Source organism: Dysidea avara, chromosome 8 (genome assembly GCF_963678975.1).
Source record: "Dysidea avara chromosome 8, odDysAvar1.4, whole genome shotgun sequence".
Taxonomy (NCBI): Eukaryota; Metazoa; Porifera; class Demospongiae; order Dictyoceratida; family Dysideidae; genus Dysidea; species Dysidea avara.
The window spans coordinates 2,256,275-2,284,130 of record NC_089279.1 but is presented as its reverse complement, the minus strand read 5'-3'; the positions used below and the strand labels follow the sequence as shown (position 1 = coordinate 2,284,130).

The following is a 27,856-nucleotide window of genomic DNA, read 5'->3' as shown; positions in this document are numbered from 1 at the left end:
AATAAATTGGTATAAGTGAAACATCAATCAAGCCTATAACCTCTGATCACAAGCTCTTGTAGTAGAGCGGTACAGTGTGATAATTTTGATACAATTCTGAACTTTCTATAAAAGTTGTACTCATTGTGACATATATTATTTTGATATAGTGCCAATGCATATTTGACTTTTGGTGACCTTTACAGCCATTTTTGTATTGAAAATTCATCTTTTTTGTCTTTATCTCCCTGAGACATCATTTTGCACAGTTTCAAGTATAAGGGGCTACTAAAACAAACTACTCGGCTTTTATTTGAAGTCAATAGGTGATTGCATTAAGCCCAAACCTCTGAAGGACTTGAATGACAATAAGGGAGGACACAACCTTAGTAGCATGCAATCATAATTGTGCAATGGACTGTTCACTCATGAATACTATGGTGACATATAAGAAAGCTTGAATATTCATGTGCAGCTGTATACCAACTTGTCTCTTACTAGTTACAGTACATACTACCCATGAAATATATGCACACACATGAAGTTATCAAACTTTATCCATTGCACACATCCTATTGCACTGTAGTATTATACCAATAAATTATTCTAACATGACTACTCAATTAGAGTTTGTATGTGAAAGCATGTGCATACCATGGTAAGTGTGACAGCTAGCAATTAAGATTGTTATGCAATAATCAGATAATCAATCAGTTATTGCTGAGGGTAATTAATATTTGGGGTATGCATGCAACAACCAATTAATCAGTTGGATCACATGAAAATTGCTGACAGTTTTGGTCATAATTAAATTGGTGCACTAAAGTGTATAAACAAGCTGTTTGTTGTTTGTTTGTATTACGCTTCGCAAAGCCACTTTTTGTCCTTACTTTTACATCAAACAACCATTGCATCAAAAAATGCACTAAGCCAATTAATCAATTGATTGTGGGGAATAATCTAACCAACCACATGAACAATGGTCATTATTATCATGATGAATAGTGATATCAGTTGAAACTACATAACCGCACTTACTTTTTTCCCAAAATACATGATCATACCAGTGTTATTCATTAATTTTAAAACTCTAGCTGGAATTACAACCTTGTATCCCAAAAGCCTGGTCATGCCTATCAAGGCCACCTAAACTTAGTGTTTCCTAAAGAAACATCATGTATGTCAATCAGTATATTGGTACTTATTTAAAATGAAAGTTTGGATGGGGTGACTACGTAGCTACAGATACTCAGTCAAAATTATAATTATCTTATAGTGTTTGGTCATCACTGGCACAAATAAAAAGTTCGCTTGAAGTGTGTACTGTGTGTATATTATGTATTTTCATCATTTTATACTTTCAGTGCCCATAACCTATACATATATAGCTTTATTGTACATGGTACAACATGATACTTTTCATTCCTAGAGTGTGTGTGTGTGTGTGTGTGTGTGTGTGTGTGTGTGTGTGTGTGTGTGTGTGTGTGTGTGTGTGTGTGTGTGTGTGTGTGTGTGTGTGTGTGTGTGTGTGTGTGTGTGTGTGTGTGTGTGTGTGTGTGTGTGTGTGTGTGTGTGTGTGTGTGTGTGTGTGTGTGTGTGTGTGTGTGTGTGTGTGTGTGTGTGTGTGTGTGTGTGTGTGTGTGTGTGTGTGTGTGTGTGTGTGTGTGTGTGTGTGTGTGTGTGTGTGTGTGTGTGTGTGTGTGTGTGTGTGTGATAGCTAAAGTGACTAGAGCATTGGTCTGGTAATCGAAAGATTCCAGGTTCAATGTATGGTTGCACCAAATTGGTTTTGTTGTTGTTTTCTTGAGCAAGAAACTTTACTCACATTGCTCCAGTTTACCCAGCTGTTTAATGGGGACCTGCAGTGGCTATAGGAAGCAGCCCACCTAGCTGTAGCATCAATGGGTACTTTGTGTAAAAGGGGAAGCAAATGCTACCTGTCCATATCTTTCTTGCCACACACTCATCTGTGAGACATGGCACTGCCACCTGCAGGTTACTAGTCCTGCCTCAGGAGGATTTGCCTGTGCAGACTCATATAGTACCTGAGTAGTGCACAGATGTCCCAGAGCTGGTTCACTGGGAATGCATAACCACATAGTGGCAGCCAAAGACTTTCTTTGTTTTGTTGTGCGTGCGTGCATGCGTGAGCATGTGTATGGATTTATATTTATCATTATTTAAGCTATTATAATGTATTTTGGAGCCATTATGGCATTGCAAAATAATCACACTATAATCTCTCATTTGACTATGAATTGATTTTAGCCATATCAGTGATAGACATTCTTCTCAGCCAGAAACATATACACATAATATGCATTTCTAAACATGCCAATCCAAAAATCTGGCGTTTCCTTTGCTTTCTGTTATGATAGGTGGCTGATTCTCTGTAACTACTACTATAGACTCTATATACTCACTGACACAGCTCTCTGTTGGGATAACCCTAGCTACAGATGATGCAACAGGCAGATGGATTAGTTTTCAGTGCAATGAGACAATATAGTCATGGGAGGAAGCCATACAGCACAGGCGTACCAATAAGCAACTGCTCTTTACTACTCACAAATAATTATTCCAAGACTGATTGAAGCTGATACAGTTGATTCCCCACCACATCACCATGCATGCTCTATAGTTCGTGAAAAGAGATATGATCCAGACCATGGGACTAATATTGAGCCAATTCAAACATCTGGGATGACTGTCCGTTCTATTGGATCTACTGGCTGAACTTTTCATGAGTCTAAACTTTTATTGTTGATAACCAATGTGTGTTCCCTGAGTACTATCAAGAACATACCACTTCAACCACTGGTTAATATTATATTTGGATATTAGCAGTGTTGGGCAAGTTACTTGTAAAAGTAACTAGTTACTTATTACATATTACTTGCAGCTGAACTATTTAGTTACAGTTACATATTACCCATAAAATAAAGTAACTGTAATAATATTACATATTATATTACTTTGTGTCCATAGCCTTAAGCTGTCACGTGTGAAACTACCACCCTATTACGTGGCATGATTGTGTTGTTGGACAATGTGCAAGTCTTGATATAAGTAAGTAGCTGGTGAATAAGCCTCACTTAGTAGGCTTCATTACTTCGTTGTGGCTAGGCGTTACTCAGTGGGTTACTAACGGGATTAGTAACTTCGTTACTTTTAGTAATAATATTACGTAATATTAGATTCGTTACAGTAACTATATTACTTAGGTAACGCGTTACATTTGCTAGTAAAGTAACTTGAGTTATATTACCTGTTTTTATAGCGTATTTCGTTATATTACTTTGTTACCACAAAAGTAATAATATTACGTAACGCGTTACATAAGTAGCGCGTTACTCCCAACACTGGATATTAGCTCTGACAGTTTTGCAAGGCAGTGTTCTACATTCACTTTTTTTGATGATTTTCTGTTATAAATCCATTCAGTGGTGGAACTCATACTCAACGCCATTAGAAATAGGAGAACAATCCTGTAAACAGCAGCCAGTGATTTTTATCCCTTAAAGTCAAACTCATTTTTGACTTACAGTATGTATTGCAACCGAGGATTGCAACATTATAATTTTAGTGGCGTAATTATGTTTTTTCCCCCTCAAAATTAAAATTCAAAAGCGCTGGGCAGTGGTATTATTATTGAAGGTGTAAATCATACGTATAGCTAATTCGAGAAATATGTATTTGCCAACAATGTGGTAGGCTGGCAGCTATAGCTAGATAGTGGTAATGCAGCAGCTGCTGCACATGTACGTAGCTGTGATAGCAATAAGACTCAGAATGAGCTGACGCCTGAGCTTTGTGTAAACTATAGTGATAGGTAGTCACAACACGTATACTGAGACTCGTAGCTATACACTTTTGACTGCATCACACAATCCGAGGCACAATCAGTTGCGTCAGTTAATTGCTAGAGTAGCTACTAGCTAAGGAAATTGGCTATTCCTTTTATAACTGATATAGCTAGACTGTACAGAAAGATCTTAACATTCACCTTTGGAGGATTCGAGCCTCTGGATTCGAGCATTGTCATCCGCAGCCGCCCACGTCTGCTGCTGCGGCGTAACGCCAGCTTAGACTACATGTTTTCGCAAAATCATTCTCCTCAGGATCAAACTAACTTTGGTCGCATTCCAAAGAACGTTATAAAATTTGGTACGTACTAGGTATTAGCGCGCGCCCCAGCGGGAGTCAGCACGTAATAAAATTCTTTTAATAATGATAACGATGACGTATTTATTAGGAAATAATTAACTGAACGTCACTTCCTTACTTCCTGTCACATGATATCTAATAAAGTATGTGGCAGAGAAAGATTATTTTTGAAGCAGATCACATGTAGCTATATTCTTAGCAGCAACTATATGTTACTTTTGCATCATGCAGTGTAGTAGGACCAGGGCCCAACGAAATAGTTCTGGTGGCCATATCTGAGGTGTTTGTATGTAAGATAGAAGTACTCTAATATAACAGTCAAATATTCTAATAAAACAGTCGTGATTATTAACACGGATTCAAAGCAGACAAACATTGCAGAAATCTACAGTAGCTTGCTATGAGCTAAGTAATAATAATGGTTGCAGTTCTTAACTTGCCTTCATAGAATTGGAAATCTTTTGGAGCCAAGGTGACAAATTGGAGGGCATATCCTCAGACCACCTAGTTAAGATGCTTATTGTACCAGCAGGCAGTTACCCTGTACCCTAACAAACCCAATAGTCTGACACACCATGCACTAGCTTGCACATGTTCCACTAATTCTCTGATTCCTACAATAACACAGCATGTAATTACATAATTTGAGTTTGTTATGCTGTTAAACATACCAACTGGTATTGAGCTATTATGCTATTAGGAATTTCAACCTATTGTGGCTAATTTTATCCTTTCCCATTCTCCATGCATAAATGCCACAACTTTTAAAGCAAAACATCTTACGTACAACTATTACATAATGGTATTTTTGTATAGAGGCTACCTGACAATATGTGCTACATAAATGCTCTATCAATTAATACCTTCACCCAGAATAAATGTTTAGTAACCATCACAACAATAGTACTTTAATTGTTACCATTCTCCTACATGCAGTGAATAGTGTGTTCAATGATTCATATTGTAACTTCTTTTTTGCACAGCTCACTATAGTGAGATAGCTAGCATGATGATTAGAGTGGCTCCTGTGTTACAATAGCGTTAAGTTTGATGTTTACTCCAGAATTGTGCTGGTATATTATACTTAATCCTAGCTCACTTTACAATTAATTTTAGCTGTGTTTCCTGAAAGGGAAAATGATTAGATCATATTAGATCATGGCTAGAAGAGCCATGGTCATGATATTTGGAAATACATACATAATAACTCCATGAGGTCATTTGAATAATGATAAAACCCATGTACACTTTATCAATGAGAAATACATTTGCTGTGAAATCATATACCACAACAGTTAAACCTTGTCAATTGAAATGTAACTGATAAAATGCAATACTTTGTAAATAATTAATCGTACATACAAAATATGTGATCCAGAAACTGAATTATGACTTGAAGTGCCTCAAGCTACATGCACATACGTAGAATTACATTGTGTAAAAGTTTTGATTAACTACTCAAGTAATGATCCTGATCAGTATGATCTTTTAATTTGGGAAAAGTAAGTATGCCATTATGTAGCTAGCAGGCATGATTATTGTGCTTGGGGGATGCAAATTTGTAGTCGCGCCATGGCCATATAGACAGTTTCAATATGACATGTGTTTGGGAATAATAGGTAAGGTTACATGTACGTAGGTGTAGGTCACGGTGTACGTGACTATCTTTTGGGAAAATGTTGACCAATGTGGTTAACGATACTAGTGGTTACAATTACACGGATTCTTTAAATAGGCAGAATTTTGCCACATTTCACATTTGAAGTTCTGGCCGTGTGAGAACAATGTTATCTAGTGTGTTCACTTTCCCAGTGTTGTGTCTGCTAGTGTTAACTGCAGCACATCTGAGTGTGTCTCAGTTGACTGATGAAGATAAACAACTCTTGTTGGATCTTCACAACAGGGCTAGGAGTATGGTGTATCCCATTGCTACTAACATGGAGGAAATGGTAGGTTGCTAGTTAACATATATAAACCTGATGACTAAAGTGTATAGCTCCATCTTGTGGCTACTAATATAAGATTATTGAATTTTGTAATGTTACATCAATATACGTAGCTCTCAGGTCTACATACAGTATCAGAAGAAATCAAAAGGTAAGTTGTAAAAAATGGAAGATATTAGTTGGAGTATAAAATACAAATGCTAAGTGAATTAATAAATCTTTTGGTTGGTAGTTGTCAGAAATGGTCAGAAGTTTGAGAAATCCATTGTGTGTACTGCAACAGCTACAAAATGTCCATACTATTTGTGCACCATCAGTGTGCAACAGTCAGCATGCATCTCTTTATGGGTACAAGCTATGTATTAACATGACCATCATATTATATGCATGTTATAGCTATCTAGTTTTGGCGTTGAGTGAGAGCACTGATAAGAGCTACGTAACTAAATCACTGATTGAGCTAGTGATCTTGTACATGCCAGTGCACATGTCAGTCAGACTGTGACATGTGTAATTGTAATTTATTCCATTACAATAAACTGAAGTAACCATCCTTGCTGTGGGTGTAGGATATTAACCTACAAACAGTGATCATTAATTAAATGCAGTGATGCTACATTGGTTGTCAAGCATTGCATGATTAATAAGTTAGTTTAACAGGTTTTGGGTCAAATGATGTGCCATGTCAATGGTAATTGAATGGTGTTGGACTATAGTTGCACTGTGTAGTATTATATATATATATTATTATAAGGGTACAGTCATGTGTGCTGGCTGTTGTAGGTAACATGAATTATCCTGGTCAGACAAGACGTGAGCTCAAACTGCAACATATGTATGTACACTGTACATACATTAGAGTTGTTTAATCAAGTTCATTAAAGTTTAGTTATTACATGTAAACCAACAGCTATATACTTGCATGCATAATATAGCCAGATCTTTCTTTTCCATATAATACTTTAGCTATGTATGTGAGATATGCAAATAAGTTTTTGGTACTACTGTAACAGCAGCTTTTATTCAATCAGAAAATGTAGTTTCGATTATAAGACAGTGTTCAGCTGCGCTTGAAATACAACACTTTACAGCTGAATGGGTGACTGGAACAATAGAAGCAAAGCTGCTTTCGTTAAAGAAGACAAGTCAACAGTAACATCATGTGGTCACCAGATTAATATCATTCATCTTAACACAGATCACAAGGAAAATAAGTGACAGTTTCAGTAAGGATGCTGACTCGTGTCTAAAGTGTATTGTGCTTCAGTAGTGGTAGAGCCAGAAGTGGTTATGAATGCATGCTATCAAGTTTATCATATTAAAGCAGTGTTATAAATTGATTGTAGAAAATTATACCTAGCTATAGATTTGACCACGGGTGTTAATATAAGTAGTATGCACTTCACTCTTTAGACTTGCTAATTTAAATTGAACAACACTGCTATGGTTACTGAAAACAAGGCTTCCACACACATTCAATTTTCTGACTTTAACCAACTGTAACTTGACTACTCAGTAAGCTATTGACCTAAAATTTTTGCACAATGCATTGTAAAATACTATGTCAAAATTTGAAACTAATGGCATACTCCTACATGCACTGAGTTATGGTGCTTCAATGTGGATGTGTGTGGAAGCCTTGTTTTGTCAAATTTGGTCACAATGATATACATGAAGGTAACTAGTAATATCTGTATAGTGTTCATCCTGAACACTTGCTAGTTACACAGTGATCATTGTACATAAGTTATCATATCACAGAATGTTACACTTTGTACTCAACAATTAGCTTCTGCTGTATAACTGTACTATAGCAAGGATGTGAATCCTGCCAGCCAGTTTAGGAATCTAAACAGGATAATAATTTTAACTTCTGTATGTGTGAGAGTTGTTATGTGAAGTATGCTGACTTGTTAAAGCTTTTGTAAAACCTGCACAGTTGGAGGTGATGATTTTAGAAGCCACAAACTGTACCCGCAATGACCAGCCCAAAGGTCTGTTGCAACCACCATAGTTCCAATTTCTCATCTGTATAGCAACCAAAGATAACAGGTGCAAATATATTTTTTTTATAACTGAACAACAAAGACAATACAATGGTAAAATATGAGGAATCCAAAATATTTATATACATACATAGCTACCAACTCATTTTCAAAGAATATGCTAGTAAAACTGTAGCAAAGCTATTTGTTGTTTAGTTCATTGATTAAGACATTTTTCTCTGCCAGGGTAACACCTGTCTCATTCTTTAATATGGTTTTCTGGCTACTCTTATATTTGTGATTTGATATTAAATTTTGTATTAGACAACTATCCCTCTAGGGACCTGTAAGGAGGCTAACAATAATCCTGTGAAGCAGGGAGTCTGAAACCTGTAACTGTAAACTATGCTGAATACAGAAATAAAATTCCAGGCCAGGCAGTTACTTGATCCACAGACAGCTTGCAGTCTAGGAAAGTGCCTGAGGAGCCACACAACCTGAGATCTGGGAGTTCCTCTACGTTCAGCCATGTACTTGAACATCTTGACTTCTTGTTTTTTCATTAAGGGTCAATGTATTAGACAACTGTCACTCTAGGGACCTGTAAGGAGGCTAACAATAATCCTGTGAAGCAGGGAGTCAGAAACCTGTAACTGAAAACTATGCTGAATGCAGAAAAAAATTCCAATTGAACTGCACAAGCTGGTGCTGCCATTTTACATACATGCTTACATGAGTCAAACTCAAACGTGATTACACCACATATATAAATCAGTGGCTTGTACTACAGTGAACATCTGTACGTACTACCAAACATATAGAGTCAAAAAAAGTGACAGATGATCTCAGATAAGAAACAGCTGCTAAACAAACTGGCAATAGCATATTGCATTTTTTTGGCTGCTTTGATGTACGGCTATGGTATGAACCTGTTTTATCATGCTCACTCAAATAATATTTTAACTTCACCACAAACACTCCACGTAAAAGCAAGGACATCATACATGCATGTAATGTGATGTAACACTATGTTATTGCAGTAGTTCATCATTGCCAATATCTAGCAAAAAGTCCATCACATGTGTAACTGCCTGACAGTAGAAGGTGACAATACTTGTTTCTGGTCCTTGCTGTATGCCTGTATGCTTCAGTGATATTAATACTAACTAACACATAATACCGTTGAGTGAATAGCCAGCATACATACCTTTGTAGTTTTTTGGGTATACCATAATGTGATAATTTGATGTGTTTGATAATGAATAACATGTATTGTGTGTTTTCCTACTCACAGGAATGGAATGACGAACTTGCTGGAGTTGCTCAAGCTTACTCAACAAAATGCACTACTCAGCCAAATGGTGACAGAGCCAGCCAAGCCAAATCATTTATTACTGTTGGTGAAAACTTGGGAACAATTTCACCCCCATCTTCTGCTAGCTACAGTGCATTGTTTGAAACATGGTTTAAAGGGAATCTGTTATACAACTACACTACTGGAAAATGTATTATAAAAGGAATATGTGACTCATACAAACAGGTAGTTAGTTTGTGCACAAAGTACAGTTTGTTAGCAGAGTAGAGTGTATGATTGGTGTACGTAGTTCACTACCTGTAAGCTTAAACTAAAATGGGTTATATTCATTAGATCCACATTGTCACAGGACTGATCCCTACAAACTTGTAAAATTGAGTCCTAATTTCCTTAAACTTCTTGTTAACTTTATTTGTAGCAATTTATCACCATTATTGATTGATACTGAACTTCCAGAGGTTGAAATTACTAAGGAATCTGCTATCATCATATTTAAATTTATCTTACTAGGCATCATGTAACTAGTAACATGTACTTATCATTGTCACACCGTGTCATCTCATTGTACTACATGTATATAAAATATACTTAAAACATGTAAATTATGTTGAGCTATGTAGCATGTTCTTCATGATAGCTGGTGTGGGCAACATCTAATCAACTTGGTTGTGGAGCAACTCGATGTAGTTCTGTAGAAGGGTCCTCTATCACTGGTAGTTCTATTGTTGTAGTGTGTAACTATGGACCATCGTGAGTAACATGTTTGTAATGACTCTTGTCACTGTGTTTATTTGATAGTGGAAACTTGGAAGGAAAATCTCCTTACATGACTGGGGATTCATCATGTTCAAATTGTCCTGCTGACAAGAAGTCCTGTGTGAATAATCTTTGTAGTAATGGTGAGTAAAATAGCATTTTATGATCATAAAACATTTTATGTTATTTCTGAGATCACTTTCATGCCTGAAATATTCCAATTTATATTGGTAGCTCTTTAAAATCCATAGCACAACATTATCTCCTGATTGTAACTAAATGGCGAGAAGTGCATATTATGAGCCATTCACTCTAATACTACCCATTAATCAATACCTTCGGGACACAATGGAATACTAAAATAAGTTAAAGCAGGCCCGTAGCCAGGGGGGGTTCGGGGGGTTCTGAAGAACCGCCCTCTTGGAAAAAAGGTCCACAATTTCAGTAAAAGGTCCACAATTTTAGCAAAAAGGTCCACAATTTTAGTATACAAGTCCAAATTTTCAGGAGCAAAAGTCCATTAGCTACAGTTTACTAGATACCACTATAATAAGAAGCTAAAATAAGTGCTCCGAGTAACTCATTCAGTGCTTGCATTAAATGCAATGCAAGATCGAGATACTCTAATAGAGCAGTCAACCACTCTAATAGAACAATCACTCTAATAGAACAGTCACAATTACATTTTCTTTTAAAAGCTACTTAATTTACATGTAGATTGTCTAAACCGAGCTTTCATTAAAATATAAGATTTTGGTGGACAAGCCCCTCCATGCAGAGCCCACGAATAGCATCCATGCTTCAACTCCATGCAATATGTAAATTAAATTTTCATTGTTTAAGACACCATTTGTTCTGCTACACTGCCCCTGTTGATCATGGCAGAGTGCTCAATCTTTCCCATTCTTATTCATTGTGACATTCCAATATATTATATTTAGACACATGTATGTGCAGATGGTATAATTACAGTAGCAGTAGAGATATTTTTCCAGATATCATTCATACAGCTGGTCTTCAGCTTACCTAAAAAAATTGTTAATTTTATTGACTGAAATGCCACTAAATTCAACCTTTTAGTATCTGTTTTCAAAAAATTTTCTGGGGGGGCATGCCCCCAGACCCCCCTAGATTGGGTGTGCTTCGCACACCCAGTCTCAGTACCTTTATTAATCATCATGCAAGTAAAGGTCCACTTTTGGTCAAAAAGAACCCCCCTTTCAAAATTCCTGGCTACGGGCCTGAAAAGAACATAGAGCAGTGGACTATGTCATGCATTACACTCATTTAGCTGCTGTCATGGCCCATACTGTGCATGCATGAAGAGTAGGGCTCAAGTGATATCAAATAGTGAAGAAGTTAATCCTGTAGTGGTTGAGCTACATACATATGGCTGTACTTGGTTGAAGACATCAGTTAGTTTACTTAGTCAGTAGAAAATAAAAGGTTACCACTAAAAAGTTGTTAAAAGTGAGTCAGGCCATTCTAAAGGCACGTTTAGGTGATCATGCCAAACCAATACTGACAAATCATGATGAAGGATGATTTGTGATCAATAGTTATTTGTAAACCTTTATAATCCCTACTATACAGTACTACCATACTGTATATGATAGTGTATTCACTTTCCCAGTATATAGCTACTGTGTCTATTGTTAACTGTAGCACTAAGTGTATCTCAGTTGACTGATGAAGATAAACAACTCTTGTTGGATCTTCACAACAGGGCTAGGAGTATGGTAGATCCAATTGCTACTAACATGGAGGAAATGGTAAGGTGCTAGTTGGGGTATTGGCAATCACAGGAAAGATACTGACATGGACTGTGTAGGGCTTCATAGCTAGCACTGTGGTCTGGCCACTATAATGGCATACAGTATTGAGTTAACTATAGGGTAGCATAACTAGTCAATAGCTGCAAAAGTTTTCACTCATACCAGTTGTACGTGAGCGATAGCAGTAAGTTGGTAAAAAAGATTGAAGGAAGATTTGTCACACAAATGTCTCCTGCAGTCAAGAGTATATAGAGTTGTTTAAAATGATGTCTTTCACTGCTACATTAGATTTTTGTTATCGCTACTAAATTCTCCAGTACGTATGACTGGTAAGACCTCACTTTTACATGTAGCATGTTCGTTCATGTGCGATAAAGATTGACATGGCCATGAAGAGTTATATTTTGCAAGTTTCAGTTTCAATAAGGATGCAGACACATGTCCAGTGTATAATTTGTTATAGTTGTGGTATAGCCAATAGTGATAACTACCTAATTGTGATGTGCTTTCAGTTTCTGAAGGCAACCTTACAAATTTATGGCTGGAATGTAGTTTCTATAAGTTCCTGATCAACAATAGGTCACTAATGTCACTTGGTGTACTTTCAAATTTAGTTGTGTAGTGAATCATGACCTGCTAATTGATTGTTAGTTTTGACTACAAATGTCTTAACACATAATTGCTTGCACACTAATGATTTTAATACTGCTGGTGGCTGAATGCAGCTATATTAGCAACTATAGCTAGAACAGACAAGTCTGAATGTGGTCATGTGAGCTAATTAATTCATTTATTGTAAAAATAAAAATAAAAATCTTCCTGCCAGCGTTGCTATATTGTGAGTATTGATGGATAATAACTAATGCTACTATGGTTTCCTCCTCACAGGAATGGAATGATGAATTAGCTGGAGTTGCTCAGGCTTACTCAACAAAATGCACTACTCAACCAAATCCTAATAGAACCAGCCAAGCTCCATCATTTAGTACTGTTGGTGAAAGTTCAGGAGTAAGTATGCCTCCATCTTCTGAAAGCTTTGGCCAGGTGGTAGGATTCTGGTTTAATGGACGTCATTTATACAACTACACTACTGGACAGTGTTTTAGAGATCAATTCTGTGACTCATATACACAGGTAGGTGATGAGTGTTGATACTTATACATTATACATACAATAACTTTTATTAAGATAGAATTCCTATGCACTAATAGTGTCCTGGTTTCTTAACATGTGTAAAATAAAACTGTTCTTATCGGCTGTATGCTAATTACAATATTATAAGTTAGTTGGCAAATTTTTCATTATAGCTGGTGTGGGCGACATCTAATCAAGTTGGTTGTGGAGCAACTCGATGCAATCCTGTAGGAGGATTTGTTGGTGAAGCTCTCCTTCTTGTGTGTAACTATGCACCATCGTGAGTGATATGTTTGTAATGACTATTGTCGCTGTACAATTGTTCATTTCATAGTGAAAAATTGGAAGGACAATCTCCTTACATGACTGGAGATTCATCATGTTCAAATTGTCCTGATGACAAGAAATCCTGTGTGAATAATCTTTGTAGTAATGGTGAGTAAAACAGGATTTTGTGATCATATCTATTCTGAAAATAAATCTGGAATGTTTTAAGTATTCCAATTTATATTGGTAGCTGTTTAAAATCCATAGTGCAACATTTATCTCCTGACAATTATTGAGGAGTGCATATTTTATGAATATAACATTAATGATTATTTTATTCCACTTTATTCAGTGTCATGTCCAGTACTTGACCCTTCCAATAATGGAATGATTGACTGTACCAGTAATGAGGTTGGAAGCACTTGTACATTCAAATGTAATACTGGCTTTGAGCTTACCGGTAGTGTCAGTCAAACCTGTCAGGATAATGGCACTTGGAGTGGTACTGAGACTGCATGTACACCAGGTTTGTTGCAGGTTGTATATACAAGTATGGATATGAAATTTGAGTATAAAGTCAATCAAATAGTGAAGAAGTCAATCCTGTAGTGGTTGAGCTACATACGTATGGCTGTACTTGGTTGAAGACATCAGTTAGTTTACTTAGTCAGTAGAAAATAAAAAGTTACCACTAAAAAGTTGTTAAAAGTGAGTCAGGCCATTCTAAAGGCACGTTTAGGTGATCATGCCAAACCAATACTGACAAATCATGATGAAGGATGATTTGTGATCAATAGTTGTTTGTAAACCTTTATGATTCCTACTATACAGTACTACCATACTGTATATGATAGTGTATTCACTTTCCCAGTATATAGCTACTGTGTCTATTGTTGTTAACTGTAGCACTAAGTGTATCTCAGTTGACTGATGAAGATAAACAACTCTTGTTGGATCTTCACAACAGGGCTAGGAGTATGGTGGATCCTATTGCTACTAACATGTGGAAAATGGTAAGGTGCTAGTTGGGGTATTGGCAATCACAGGAAAGATACTGACATGGACTGTGTAGGGCTTCATAGCTAGCACTGCGGTCTGGCCACTATAATGGCATACAGTATTGAGTTAACTATAGGATAGCATAACTAGTCAATAGTTGCAAAAGTTTCCACTCATACCAATTGTACATGAAGTGATAACATAGCAGTAACTTGGTAGAAAAGATTGAAGGAAAAGTTGTCGCATAAATGTCTCCTGCAGTCAAGAGTAGAGTTGTTTAAAATGATGTCTTTCAGTGCTACTTTAGATTTGTTATCGCTACTAAATTCTCCAGTGTGTATGACTGGTAAGACCTCACTTTTCCATGTAGCATGTTCATTTATGTGCGATAAAGATTGACTAGGCCATGAAGAGTTATGTTTCACAAGTTTCAGTTTCAATAAGGATGGAGACACCTGTCCAGTGTATAATGTGTTATAGTTGTGGTATAGCCAATAGTGATAACTAGTGATGTGCTTTGATCTTATTTCAGTTTCTGAAGGCAACCTTACAAATTTATTGTTGCGATGTAGTTTCTATAAGTTTCTGATCAACAAGAGGTCACTTCTTGTACTTTCAAGTTTAGCTGTGTAGTGAATCATGACCTGCTAATTGATTGTTAGTTTTGGCACTTGAAGCAACCTTACAAATTAAATTTAGGATACATTACATAGTTACTGTGATTTGACAAAATAGTTCAGAGTAAGGCTACAAAATGTCTTAACGCACAATTACTTGCATCGCACTGCACACTAATGATTTTAATTCTTCTGGTGGCTGAATGTAGCTATTAAGCAACTATAGCTAGAACAGACAAGTCTGAATGTGGTCATGTGAGCTAATTAATTCAGTTATCATAAAATATAACTAAAGATCTTCCTGCCAGCATTGCTATATTGAGTATTGATGGATAATATCTAATGCTACTATGGTTTCCTCCTCACAGGAATGGAATGATGAATTAGCTGGAGTTGCTCAGGCTTACTCAACAAAATGCAGTGTTCAGCCAAATCCTGATAGAGCCAGCCAAGCTCCATCATTTAGTACTGTTGGTGAAAATTCTGGAGTAAGTATGCCTCCATCTTCTGAAAGCTTTGGCCAGGTGGTAGGATTGTGGTTTGATGGGCGTCGTTTATACAACTACACTACTGGACAGTGTTTTAGAGATAAATTCTGTGATCCATACACACAGGTACAGATGTGTTGATACATATGTATACAAATCTTTTGAGATTGTAGTCCCATGCAATAATAGTGTCCTGGTTTCCTAAAGTGTGCAAAATTAGCTGAATAAACTGTTCTTATCTGTAATTACAAATATTATGAGTCAAATTTTTCATGATAGCTGGTGTGGGCGACATCTAATCAAGTTGGTTGTGGAGCAACTTGATGCAATCCTGTAGAAGGATTTGTTGGTGAAGGTCTCCTTCTTGTGTGTAACTATGGACCATCGTGAGTAACATGTTTGTAATCACTATTGTCACTGTGTTTATTTGATAGTGGAAACTTGGAAGGACAATCTCCTTACATGACTGGAGATTCATCATGTTCAAATTGTCCTGATGACAAGAAATCCTGTGTGAATAATCTTTGTAGTAACGGTAAGTACAATAGGATTTTGATAACTATTCTGAAAATAAATCCAAGTTGATTTGAATGTTTTAAGTATTCTGATTTTAGTGATTTATATTGGTAGCTGTTTAAAATCCATAATGCAGCATTGATTTCGTGATTGTAACCAATTATTGCAGAGTACATTAATTTTTATGAATATAACATTAATGATAATTTTATTCCACTTTATTCAGTGTCATGTCCAGTACTTGATCCTCCCAATAATGGAATGATTGACTGCACCAGTAATGAGGTTGGAAGTACTTGTACATTCAAATGTAATACTGGTTTTGAGCTGACCGGTAGTGCCAGTCAAACCTGTCAGTATAATGGCACTTGGAGTGGTACTGAGACTACATGTACACCAGGTTTGTTATATACAAGTATGGATATGAAATTTGAGTATAAAGTCAAGAAAAAGATTGTCTACCCCTACAGCCACACTAGTGACATCAAATAGTGAAGAAGTCAATCCTGTAGTGATTTAGCTATACTTACATGGTTGGAGGTATCACTTAGTTTAGTTAGTCAGTAGAAAATAAACAGTTTGCACCAGAAAGTTGTTAAAACTGAGCCAGGCCATTCTAAAGGCACATTTAGGTGATTATGCCAAACCAATACTGACAAGTCATGGTGAAGGATGATTTGTGATCAATAGTTTTGGTAGCAAAATCTATATTTAATAATCAACCACAGGCTGTACTTATGGTCCTGTATAAACAAACAGTAAATGTTTAGCCTCTATCTATTAATTGTGTTCAAGTAAAGTCTGTAATAATGACAAGATCATCACAAGGATGCTCTGGCTGCATGTCACATTGCAAACATGTAACTAGCTAATGAGTTAATTAGCACTGAAAATAAACCTTGATGATGCCAATTATAGCATCAGCTGCTTAGTTTTTAATTGCAACGTAGGTATTATTATTATTATTATTATTATTATATGTACTAGCTATATAGTTTGAATTCAGATTTTGTCTTAATCAATTATATCATAGGGATAGTCTCCAGTCCTATGGATGAAAATGCAATAATTATTGTCTATCCATTTGGTGGTGAAAATATTTGAATGCCTAAAGTATATTATTTAGGTCAGGATCTACCAAGATCTCTTAGCACATGAAGCTGACTGCAATCATTTTTGTTAAGTCTTAGCAATCTTATGCATTATACGGCAGTCTACTGCTGCCTTAAATTGTGTGGATAATTGGCCACAATGATGAACATAGTTGGGGTATTTTAGTTATGGGAGCTGAAGATCACTCAAATGCATACCTGGTGTTTGCTAGGAAAAGCCACACTTGTGTCATGTGAGGCAAACTAGAGGATTTGTATGTAATTCTTAATGTCATGTGATGCCTTGTTCTTCACAAGTGACACCACACTTAGCCTCATGTGTGATAGAATACTGTAGCTACATATAATTTCTGTAGATTGCAGTGCTGATGAAGTTACAATAGATGATGTTAGTGTAGCTGGGGGAACTGCAACTGTTGAATTTTCATCTGATCCAAATGCCAGGTTTAGATGCAAGCTGAACAGTCAAAGGTCTAGACCATGTGAGTGTATTTGTAATAAAAGTGTATAAGACTGGCTACAGGCCGGATGTGACAAAACTGGACATTCAATGTTTTACCTCCTACTACATATATTAACATGTTCTCATTACAGGTACCAGTCCTGTGACATATACTGGGTTGAGTAGAGGAAGGCATCGTGTTACTATACAAGCTGTTTGTCCTGGTAAAAGCTTCCGAGATGGGGCAAGGAAAAGGGCACGCTTTGGAGTATCCTGATGAAACCAAATTAAAATGGTGGATTGAACATTTGGACTAGAACACATTTAGGCCATTTTTGACAAGAATTAGTTGATAGATACACACACATGTTGTAGCTTATTGCTTCTGTGAGCTCAGAACAGTAGAGTTCTAACAACATTATTAGATTGTTAAATAATTCAGATGAATTAAGGACATGGGCTTGAGGTCTTGCATGCACCCAATGAAATATTCACATAAGATAACCTACAATATTTTAAAACAATTTATTAGTGAAGAAGATCAGTACCTATAGATTATCATTTTATGTGTCAATAGAAGGTTGAGGGACATGTCCAAACCTCAGAAAGTTGATTGACAGTAAGCAAAAGGATCCATAAGACCATAACTCTTCACAAGAAAGACTGAATAGTATTCATGAGTGAACAGCCACAAACTATAATATAATTGCCTGTTATTAAGGTTGTATTGTAGCATATATAGGTACTATACCAACATCTCTCTTACTGGTTACAGTGTATACTACCCATGAAGTATATGCATACACAAAGCTAACACTTTGCTCCCCAGACTATTAGCTACGTTTCGATGTGAAGATTTGACTTGCTGTAATAACAGGCCTATAGGCTGTCAGTAAAGCTTTCTCACATGTTTCTAGCAGGATAGTAATTAACATACAAGTACTCCTCCTTCACCTGGTATAGAGGTATATTGGTAGTCACTGGGTTAGTAGCAATAGAAGCAGTAGTCATGACAATAATTGAGCTAGTTGTCATGGCAACAGAAAAAGCATGGACAACAATGGTCAAGGGGCAAGGGCGACTCCACAGGTTTCCAAAGTTTCTGTTATGTGCACATGGAATCTGGGGAACAATGCTCTTCCAGAAAATTTTTAAAAATTATGCACGCTAAGTATTCTGAGATTGAATCTGATGCAAATGTAAAAATGCCCAAAATTGTAACTCAACAGTGTTAATACCTGAAATTTTCCAAGAGGCATGCCCCCAGACCCCCGAAATGGCAGTTGTGTTGTATGTTTCAACTTTCATCACTCCACCTTTTAAATCATTAACACTGTGGCAGAAGAAGCAAGCACAACAGCCTATATCAATCAATTCTATGATTAAAATGTCATCTTTCAGGATTTTTTAGTGAAATTGCACACACACACACGCACACGCACACGCACACACACACACACACACACACACACACACACACACACACACACACACTATAGGAGTGAAGAGTGTCAAATTAAATTTTAGAGCAATGAAGACATGTTGGGTCACATTAGTGAAGCTATGTCAGTATACAGGCTCTGAAAGTATAAACTGATGAAAATGCACATATAATAATATACATTATATATATATCTACACTTTAAGTGAAATATTGATTTGTGCTAGTGAGAGTGAATGTGTGACCAAACACTAACGATATGTCAGCCAAAATCATTGATTATGGTTGAGTAAAAATCATTGATTTCGGCTGAGTAACTGGTAGCTACGTAGTCACCACATCCAGACTTTATTTTTAATAAGTACCAATATACTGATTGACATACATGATGTTTCTTTGGGAAACACTGAGTAACTAAAGTTAGGTGGCCTTGACAGGCATGACCAGGCTTTTGGGATATAAGATTGTAGTTTCAGCTATAGTTTTAATTAATGAATAACACTGGTATGATCAGAAAAAATATGTAGGTGTGATTATCTATAGTAGTCGCAACTAACAAAACTATTCTGATAACACGATGTTTTATAAAAATGCGCCGCCAAAAACCAGACTAACAGATTACTGAATCCTTATAATTTCAACACAAGTGACTAAACAACTAAAATATCTAGGTCCTGTGCAGGGACGGATCCAGGGGGGGGGGCTTTGGGGGCTGAAGCCCCCCCCCCCCCCCCCCCCCCCCTTCATATTTAGGCTTTACTTGATCAATATGCTGAGTATTATAATGAAATTTTGTCTTAGCATAATTATATGATCACTAATAATACAAATACCCATAAAACCACCTTATAAACGTCTTTCCAAGGTATTATATCAGTGGATTTATGCTAAAATTTATGCAACAAGGACCCGAATCAGCATTGGAGGTTTACAAGATCGAGATACTCTAATAGAGCAGTCAGCTAACTACTCTAATAGAACATTCACTGGAAACATGTAGTTGGTTCTGTTACGGAATTTTTCCAAATCTGCCTGCACCTATACATGCAATGAAATGAATTGGTCTGTTTAAAGGGCTTCATTCATCTACTTGTGTATGACAATACTTAATTCAGGTTCACAATTTCCATTGAAAATGCTATCAGATTCAATCTTGTATTGTTCAGATTTCAAAATTTTCCACTTTCAACATTATTATTCTAACATGCATCTATTCAGTGTTGTGCAATTGTGAGAGGGGTGCATCATGTACTTGGTTGTCTGTACCTACCCAAACTTTTCCATTAGCAAAATGCTTCAGAGAGCCATACCTATAATCTAAAGGCTATATAAAATATCTACAGGCAGAAAATATTATGAATTTTAAGTGGAAATGTCTCCAAATGTCTCCAAATTGCAGTGTTTTAGCATCTATTTTTCAAAATTTTTCTGGGGGAGGGGGGCATGCCCCCAGACCCCCTAGTTCCAGCATGCTTCACATGCTGGGAAGTGTGCTTCGCTACCTCTACCCAAGTGATTAGTACCTTGAGTTAGCCCCCCCCTTTATAAATCCTAAATCCGCCCCTGCTGTGGAAGCGATTTTTTTGTTACTGGTTGTATAGACGTTTTATTGAACTTTTAGTAGTTTTTTCGAGTGAAACAAGCTCTTTGAGGGCTTGTATCTGAGTCACTCGACTGGGAAGAAACAGGGAAGCACCCTCGTGCAGGCCTAGCCTTTTGGTGCCACCCCTTCCTATTCATTCATTTGGATGAATTAGATAATAAATAAAAAATAAACACGCCAAAAACGCTTCCACAGGACCTAATAAATTTAATATACAGTATCACTATGCCCCAGAAATGCCAATAGAGTCTACAGCTTTTGCTGTATTTGGCGGCGGAAAAACATGGTAGTGACAGCTGGAGCTGAGCGATGTACGGGCTGGCTTACTTGTGTTACTACAACAAATTGTAGTGTTCCACCTGCCTCAAACTACACTGTAGCTACATAAAACATTAAATATGAAGGGCTTCACCTTCATTTAAAACTTTTCACCCTGCTTGACTGGTTTTGTGGGCTTCTCAAAAAGAATCGAGAATGATTGCCCATGACTATACCGTAACCTTAATGCATTTTTGATGCAATTTTGTATATCAAATTTATCACTCCAACATGCTGTTTGATGTAAAATAAGGGGGAAAAGTGGCTTTGCAATGTATAATTCCTAACAAACAAGCAGTAACAGCTCTTTAGTGTACCCATTATGACCAAAACTGTAAACAATTTTGTGGACACATGATTAATTGGTTGTCGCATGCATAACCAAAATTTTAATTACCCTCAGCAATAATTGATGAATTGTCCGATTATTGCATTACCGATTTACAATCTTAAATTGCTAGCTATCACCTGTGAGACATGACACAGCCTCCTGCAGGGTACTAGTCCTGCCTCAGAAGGATTTTCCTGTGCTGACTTGTAGCACTTGAATAGCACACAGGTGTCCCAGCGCTGGTTCAATGGGTATACATGACCATGTAGCGGCAGCCCAAGGCTTTCTTTGCTTTGCTATGGGTGTGTTTATGCGTGTGCATGTGTGTGTGTGTGTGTGTGTGTGTGTGTGTGTGTGTGTGTGTGTGTGTGTGTGTGTGTGTGTGTGTGTGTGTGAGCGTTGAAACCGGGTCGGGTCATCCGGGTCAACCGGGTCACATTTTCTCCGGGTCATCCGGGTCTGACCCGGTTTACAAATTATCCGGGTCTGACCCGGATTGGATCACGTGAGAAACGAAATTGATCGTTTGACGACGTGGAACCTATAAACGCTAGTCACGTAGCTCTTTCGTGAGCCACGCCCACTTATCGCGTTACAAATATACGCTCAGCCACGCCCATTTATTAGTAAGTACAGTCTGTAGCATGAAACTGTGTCCGTTTCTGTCTGCAAGCTTACTTGGGGCCACGCCCACTAATCGATTAATGTATGAGTTGTATATAGTCTAGGTCTAGTCTTGCAGCAGGATTGTGAGCCACACCCATTTTAATATATTGGGAAATTGCAATACTAAGTAAGTACGAAGCCATACCCAATTGCTGTCTGTAAACTCACAGTAGCTACGTGGAACCAAACCCACTGACTGATTTTAAATTATAAACTTACCGGCTTAGTTATCACATAACTACTCGTTTACTCAACACGAATCGAACGCTCAAAACGTATAGTCTCGCCGCCTGAGTCGCTCGAGAATAGCTACCCCGAAACATAGCTCTTATCGCGCGCCTCGGCTTAATTTAATCCGGGTCAATCCGGGTCACATCCGGGTCAGCAGTAGTGACCCGGTTTCAACGCTGGTGTGTGTGTGCGTGCGTGCGTTCGTGCGTGCGTGCGTGCGTGCGCGTGCGTGCATGTGTGTGTGTGTGCTACATGTGCATGTGGATTTATGCTTGTTCATCATTATTATTTTTAATCTACAATGGTGGATCCAGGATGGGGCATTTGGGGCAAATGCCCCCCTTCAAGAAATTGCATACAAGATCGAGATACTCTAATAGAGCAGTCAATTACTCTAATAAAGCAGTCACAATGTTCATGAGGCAGTGTAGCTTACCTATGAAGCTATAAATAGGATTTTATTTTACATAACAGACGTGATATAGTTGGTAAGGATAACTAGCTATTATTGTCGTGACCTTTTTTTTTTTTTTCTTTTTTGGTCTTCAACTGGTTTTCAGCAAGTTTTTTTGGTCTTCAACTGTTTTTCAGAAAGGTGCCCCCCCTCTTTCCAAACTCTGGATCCGCCCCTGATCTACGTACCATAGTTATAATTACACCGGATTTTGGAACTATTACCCATTGCAAAATACAATATTTGTACTAGTAATAGCATGGGTAGCAGCAGGGCCGCCCAGAGAAATTAAGGGGCCCAGGGCAAAGAGTTAAAGTGGGGCCCTTCACCCAAGTTGTAAGGTGAAGACCAAAAAAAAAAAAAAAAAGGTCACAACCTGCTGCTGGCAATGACAATAACTACCCAGCACCAACCATATCTCCTTATCTATAAGCTTGCTACACTGCTCCTCTGAAGAATACTGTGACTGCTCTATTAGAGTATTTAGATCTGACTGCTCTATTAGAGTATATCGATCTTTTAAACAGGTATTCAGGGGGCCCTTCATGGGGCCTCCTGGGGCCCCTTTCAGGCTGGGGCCCGGGGCAAAATGCCCCAGTTGCCCCCCCTGTGGGCTGCCCTGGGTAGCAGTGAAATTTGGGATAAATACCACGAGTGTTGTATTGGAAATGGTAACTGAATTTCCAATACAACACTTGTGGTATTTATCCCATTCCCAGTTAATACTATATAGAGTCTATATACTCGCTGCATATACGCATGCTGTGCATTAGCGTTGCTATGTACACAATTTGTCACTATGTATTAAACACGCGTCAACTAATTGGCACTACATTGCTAACATAAATCCTAGCCAATGAAATTGCAATTACAACTTTTTCACTGCTGTCAGTGAAATATGGGATAAATTTCACTGCTACTATTGAGACTTTTGTATGGGCAGTGAAACAGGTATGGTATTAGCAAGAGGTATTAGACTATGAATTGATTTACGATTGTAAATCTAGTCATCCATTCTACTCTGCCAGAGACAAATAACATGCACTTCCATCATACCAATGTCAAACATTATTATTACACAACAAATCTAACATCACATACCGTAATGTTGTAATACATACTGTAAGTAAAATATGAATTTGAACTAAAGGGATAAAAAAATCACTGTCTACTGTTTACGTGATCATTTTCACATTTCTAATGGTCTTCAGTATGAGTTCCACTATTGAATGAATTTATAACAGAAGATCATCAAAAAAAAGTGTATGTAGAACACTGCCTTGCAAAACTTTCAGAGCTAACATCCAAATACAATTGGTGGTTGATGGTTGCCTTTACCGGATCTACCAGAAGAACTATTCATGGGTTTTATTGTTGATGATGTGTGCTCCGTAAATACTATCAAGACCATACCACTTCATCCCAGATGTTTGACACTGGCTTGATATAATGTGATCGTATAGTCTCATGGTCTGGATCATATCTCTTTCAGGAACTATAGAGGTGGGGATCAGCTGTATCACTTCAATCAGCATCAGAATAATTATTTGTCACTGGTAGTTTTTTACATTTTAGTTACATGTTTCTGACTCCCTGTATTCACATGCTTTAAGCCTTCTCACAGGTCCCTAGTGTGATAGCATTCACAGAATATATAAAAATGAACAGTTGTTTATTGGTCCATGTGTAAGTTGTATGGTTTCCTCCCAGTCGCATTGCTCTGAAAGTTAATCCACCTCCCTGTTGCATCATCTGTTAACATCAGGGAACTGTGTCACAGTGAGTAGAGTCTAGTAACAGCTACAGAGAATCAGCTACTTACGTATCATGTAAAAGAAAGTAAAGGAAATGGCCAGGTTTTTTAATATTCAAAAGCACTGGGCCAGCATTGCTATCAAAGGTGAGTTCACTCATTGTAATTATATGTAATTCATGAAATATGTATAGCCAACAATGCGGCCAATGCAGTAGTTGCTGCATATGTAGCTAGCTATGCTAGCAATAACTGACAGCTGTGTGTAAAACTAGTGATACCTAGTCACAGTATGGATACTGAGACTCAATACATACAAGACTTTTGTCTTTGTATCTTTAAACAGGCTGTAGGACCAGGTGTCCTAAGACATTCAGCACTTGTGCTGTAAAGCCTTAATAAATAAAATAACGTCCATTTGGTTCCACATGGGGTACTTTGAGATAACAAGTCACTCTATATAGAGTTCCTATGAATATGCATACAAATACATGAAATTGACAATGAGAGAAAACATTCTGATCACCTGGCAGAGACTCCAGTCCTGTATTAAAGCATTCGAGCATAAATTGGACAGCTGCAGGTTCGAGGCTGTCCAAATCCAGTCCTTGGTCCAGTTATGAGTTCTCCTTTCTGCACCTTTCAAACATAGCTGTAGGACCAGGTGTCCTAGATACCCTGCTGTAGCTGACGCCTTAATAAATAAATAAATTAATCACACAGTTGAGTCAATAATAGCGAGGGAGAGAAGCAAGGAAATTAGCTATCTCTTTAAGATATATAGCTAGACTGTGAAAGATCTATCAACTGTACCTTTGGAAAAATTTTTTTCCGCAGCCGCCCACGTACGTATATTACATGATTTTTCTCCTCAGGATGATGGTACCAACTTTGGTCGCATCATAGATATGTGAATATCTATGGTCGCATTCATTAGTACATACTATTTGCGCGCGCCCGGCCGTAGTCAGCACACAATAAAATTGTTTTAATAATGATAACGATGACGCATTTATTAGGAAATAATTAACTGAACGTCACTTCCTTACTTCCTGTCACATGATATCTAATAAAGTATATTCGACAGAGAAAGATTATTTGCGAAGCAGACTGCATTGGTACATGCTCTTTATATGGTGCTTCTCATCTTGCTTGCACCATGCAGTGTAACTAGTAGGGCCTGTGCCCTACCAAGGAGTTCTGATGGCCCTACCTGAGGTGTTAGATATAGGGCCAGGATACTCTAATCGAACGGTCAAATATTCTAATAAAGCAGTCCTGGTTACAAATCTACAGTAGCTAGCTATAAAACCAAGTCACTAATATAAGGCCAACATAATAAGATTCCTTGTTTCCCGTCACCTTGAAACCAATCAACTAGTGAGGGCGGGCGGTTATTATTATTAATAACTAAAATTTTATTATTTTGTACTTTTAATTAACAACTACTGTCAAACCTTAGAAAATGATACTTACAAAAACTGCGGTAAAACACAAGTTAGTGTATCTACAATACAATACACTGAAAAGTAATAATTTACAGCCAGTTTCAAATACATCTCCATCACGTGCACCCTTTCCATATGGCCACCAAAAAGTGGGTTCAACCCGGGTTGAGTAACCCACACTCAACCCAGGTTCAACCCAGTTTCTGTTCACAAGCAATCATCATATGATGGTATTCATAGAGTGATAATTATCTTCTATGCATTTTATGTATTCATTAAAAACCACAACTCGCTTTTGAAGCGATAAACTGAGTTAAACCTGAGTTCAACCCTACTCCTTTGTAGGGTTGAACTCGGTTATGACTTCTGGGTTCAACCTGGTTATAGTGGTCATATGAACACGTTAACCTCCAGAGCGTCTATCTTGTTCCCTACAAACGTTTTTAGTAACCTCGCTCTCTTTAATTCCTCTGTTACTTCAATATGGTATTGTCCAGCCTTTATACAAGAAAAGAACCAAGGGGAAAATAACTCACTGAATATCACGTTTTCTTCGTGGAAATCCACAGAACTATCACCCTTCCTAATACAATTGTAACTTGCATGCTTATGTACATTTGTACAGTTTCTTGTGTAAACAATAATAGTCTAACTAAACAACATAGCCACGTGGCAAAGAATATTCTCGAACATATAGCAGAAATCACCGTAAGAACATGGAAATATTTCGTATTTCTAAATACCAATTACAATAATAATTACCAATGCGGAAAGTAAAGTGGTATGCGGGCGGGTGACGGGAAACAAGGAATTAATAAATGCTGGCCTAAGTTGCAGTTCTTAATGTGCCTTCATATAATTGGCTTGGAGTCACAAAATGGAGCTCATACCACCTAAATTAAGCTACCTATTGTACCAGCAGGCAGTTACCCTAACAAGCCAGATAGCCTGACACACTACTGACCTGCACATGTACTATCTATTAAATATGAATATTTCACTTGCTGTACAATAACACTGTGATTACATTAAGTTTGAGTATTATGCTATCTGGAATTTCAGCCTATTGTGCTGATTTTAATGCTTTTCTATTCTCCATAATGCAACAACCTTTAAAGTAAAACATTAATAAAGCTACAACGGTTAAATAAATTGCATAATGTTTTTTTTGTGGAGGCTACCTGACAATATGTGCATGTTACATAAATGTTCTATCATTTGATACCTCCATCCCGGAATTAACTCTTTATATAGTAACCATCACAATAGTTGTGCTCTAATTCTTACCATTCTCCTACGTGTAGTTAATAGTGTGCTCATTGGCTCATATTGTTACAGTAACTTCTTTTTTGCACAGCTCCTTATAGCGAGATAGCAAGTAGCTATGATTAGAGGAGCTTCTGTGTTACACTAGTGTTATGCTTGATGTTTACTCCAGGATTGTGATAGCATAATATACTCAAGCCTAGCTCACATTACAATTAAGCTGTGTTTCCTAAAAGTAAAAATTTCCTAGACCATGGCTAGATGAGGCATGGTTATGATATTTGGCATATTGAATAATTCCACAAAATAATGATGAAAGTTAGCTACACTTTATCAATGAGAAATATATTTGCAGTAGCAGTGAAATCACATACAGTTAAGCCATGTCATAAGCATCAAAATACAACTGATCAAAATGCAACAATTCTTATCAACTAATCAATTTTACATGCAGATGTGTGATCAGTAGCTGAGGTATGACTTGAAGTACCTCAAGGGTAGCTACACACATAACATAGAGTCACACTATCCAAACAGTTTTGATTAATTATATGCAATCCTGATATGATAATTGTTTGGGAAAAGTAAGTATACTGTTAAGTAGCTAGCAGGCATGATTATTGCTTTGGGGATGCAAAATTGTAGTCTGACCATGGCAGTTTTGATATGACATGTGTTTGGGAATAATAGGTAAGGTTACATGTACATAGGTGTAGGTCACGGTGTACGTGACTATCTTTTGGGAAAATGTTGTCCAATGTGGTTAACAATACTAGTGGTTACAATTACGCGGATTCTTTAAATAGACAGAATTCTGCCACATTTCACATTTGAAATTCTAGTTGTG

At 37.3% G+C, this 27,856-nt stretch overlaps 1 protein-coding gene across 3 annotated transcripts; it reads left to right on the top strand.

Moving 5' to 3' along the window:
• The first annotated feature begins 5,885 nt into the window (after positions 1–5,885).
• On the top strand, positions 5,886–17,939 carry LOC136265115 (peptidase inhibitor 16-like). 3 transcript variants are annotated; one of them, XM_066059904.1, is made up of 14 exons: positions 5,887–6,095; positions 9,372–9,617; positions 10,030–10,142; positions 10,191–10,291; positions 11,814–11,920; positions 12,812–13,057; positions 13,231–13,337; positions 13,392–13,492; positions 13,677–13,850; positions 14,231–14,337; positions 15,309–15,554; positions 15,708–15,814; positions 15,863–15,963; positions 16,171–16,310. In XM_066059904.1, the coding sequence occupies exons 1-12, from the start codon at positions 5,931–5,933 to the stop codon at positions 15,750–15,752; spliced, it is 1,758 nt and encodes a 585-aa protein (XP_065915976.1). In that variant the 5' UTR covers positions 5,887–5,930; the 3' UTR covers positions 15,753–15,814; positions 15,863–15,963; positions 16,171–16,310. The 3 variants fall into 3 exon arrangements, with proteins under 3 accessions (XP_065915978.1, XP_065915976.1, XP_065915977.1); XM_066059906.1 differs by lacking the exon at positions 13,677–13,850 and having other exon boundaries at positions 5,886–6,095; XM_066059905.1 differs by lacking the exons at positions 13,677–13,850; positions 14,231–14,337; positions 15,309–15,554; positions 15,708–15,814; positions 15,863–15,963 and adding exons at positions 17,413–17,538; positions 17,651–17,939 and having other exon boundaries at positions 5,892–6,095; positions 16,171–16,344.
• The last annotated feature ends 9,917 nt before the right edge of the window (positions 17,940–27,856 follow it).

What these genes read in the sequence shown, in the direction of transcription:
- LOC136265115 (XM_066059904.1), top strand. Translation starts at nt 5,931, where the DNA reads ATGTTATCTAGTGTGTTCACTTTCCCAGTGTTGTGTCTGCTAGTGTTA. An exon ending in CTACTAACATGTGGAAAATG is followed by an intron (nt 14,338 to 15,308) that starts GTAAGGTGCTAG and finishes TCCTCCTCACAG; the next exon opens with GAATGGAATGATGAATTAGC. An exon ending in TCTGTGATCCATACACACAG is followed by an intron (nt 15,555 to 15,707) that starts GTACAGATGTGT and finishes TTTTCATGATAG; the next exon opens with CTGGTGTGGGCGACATCTAA.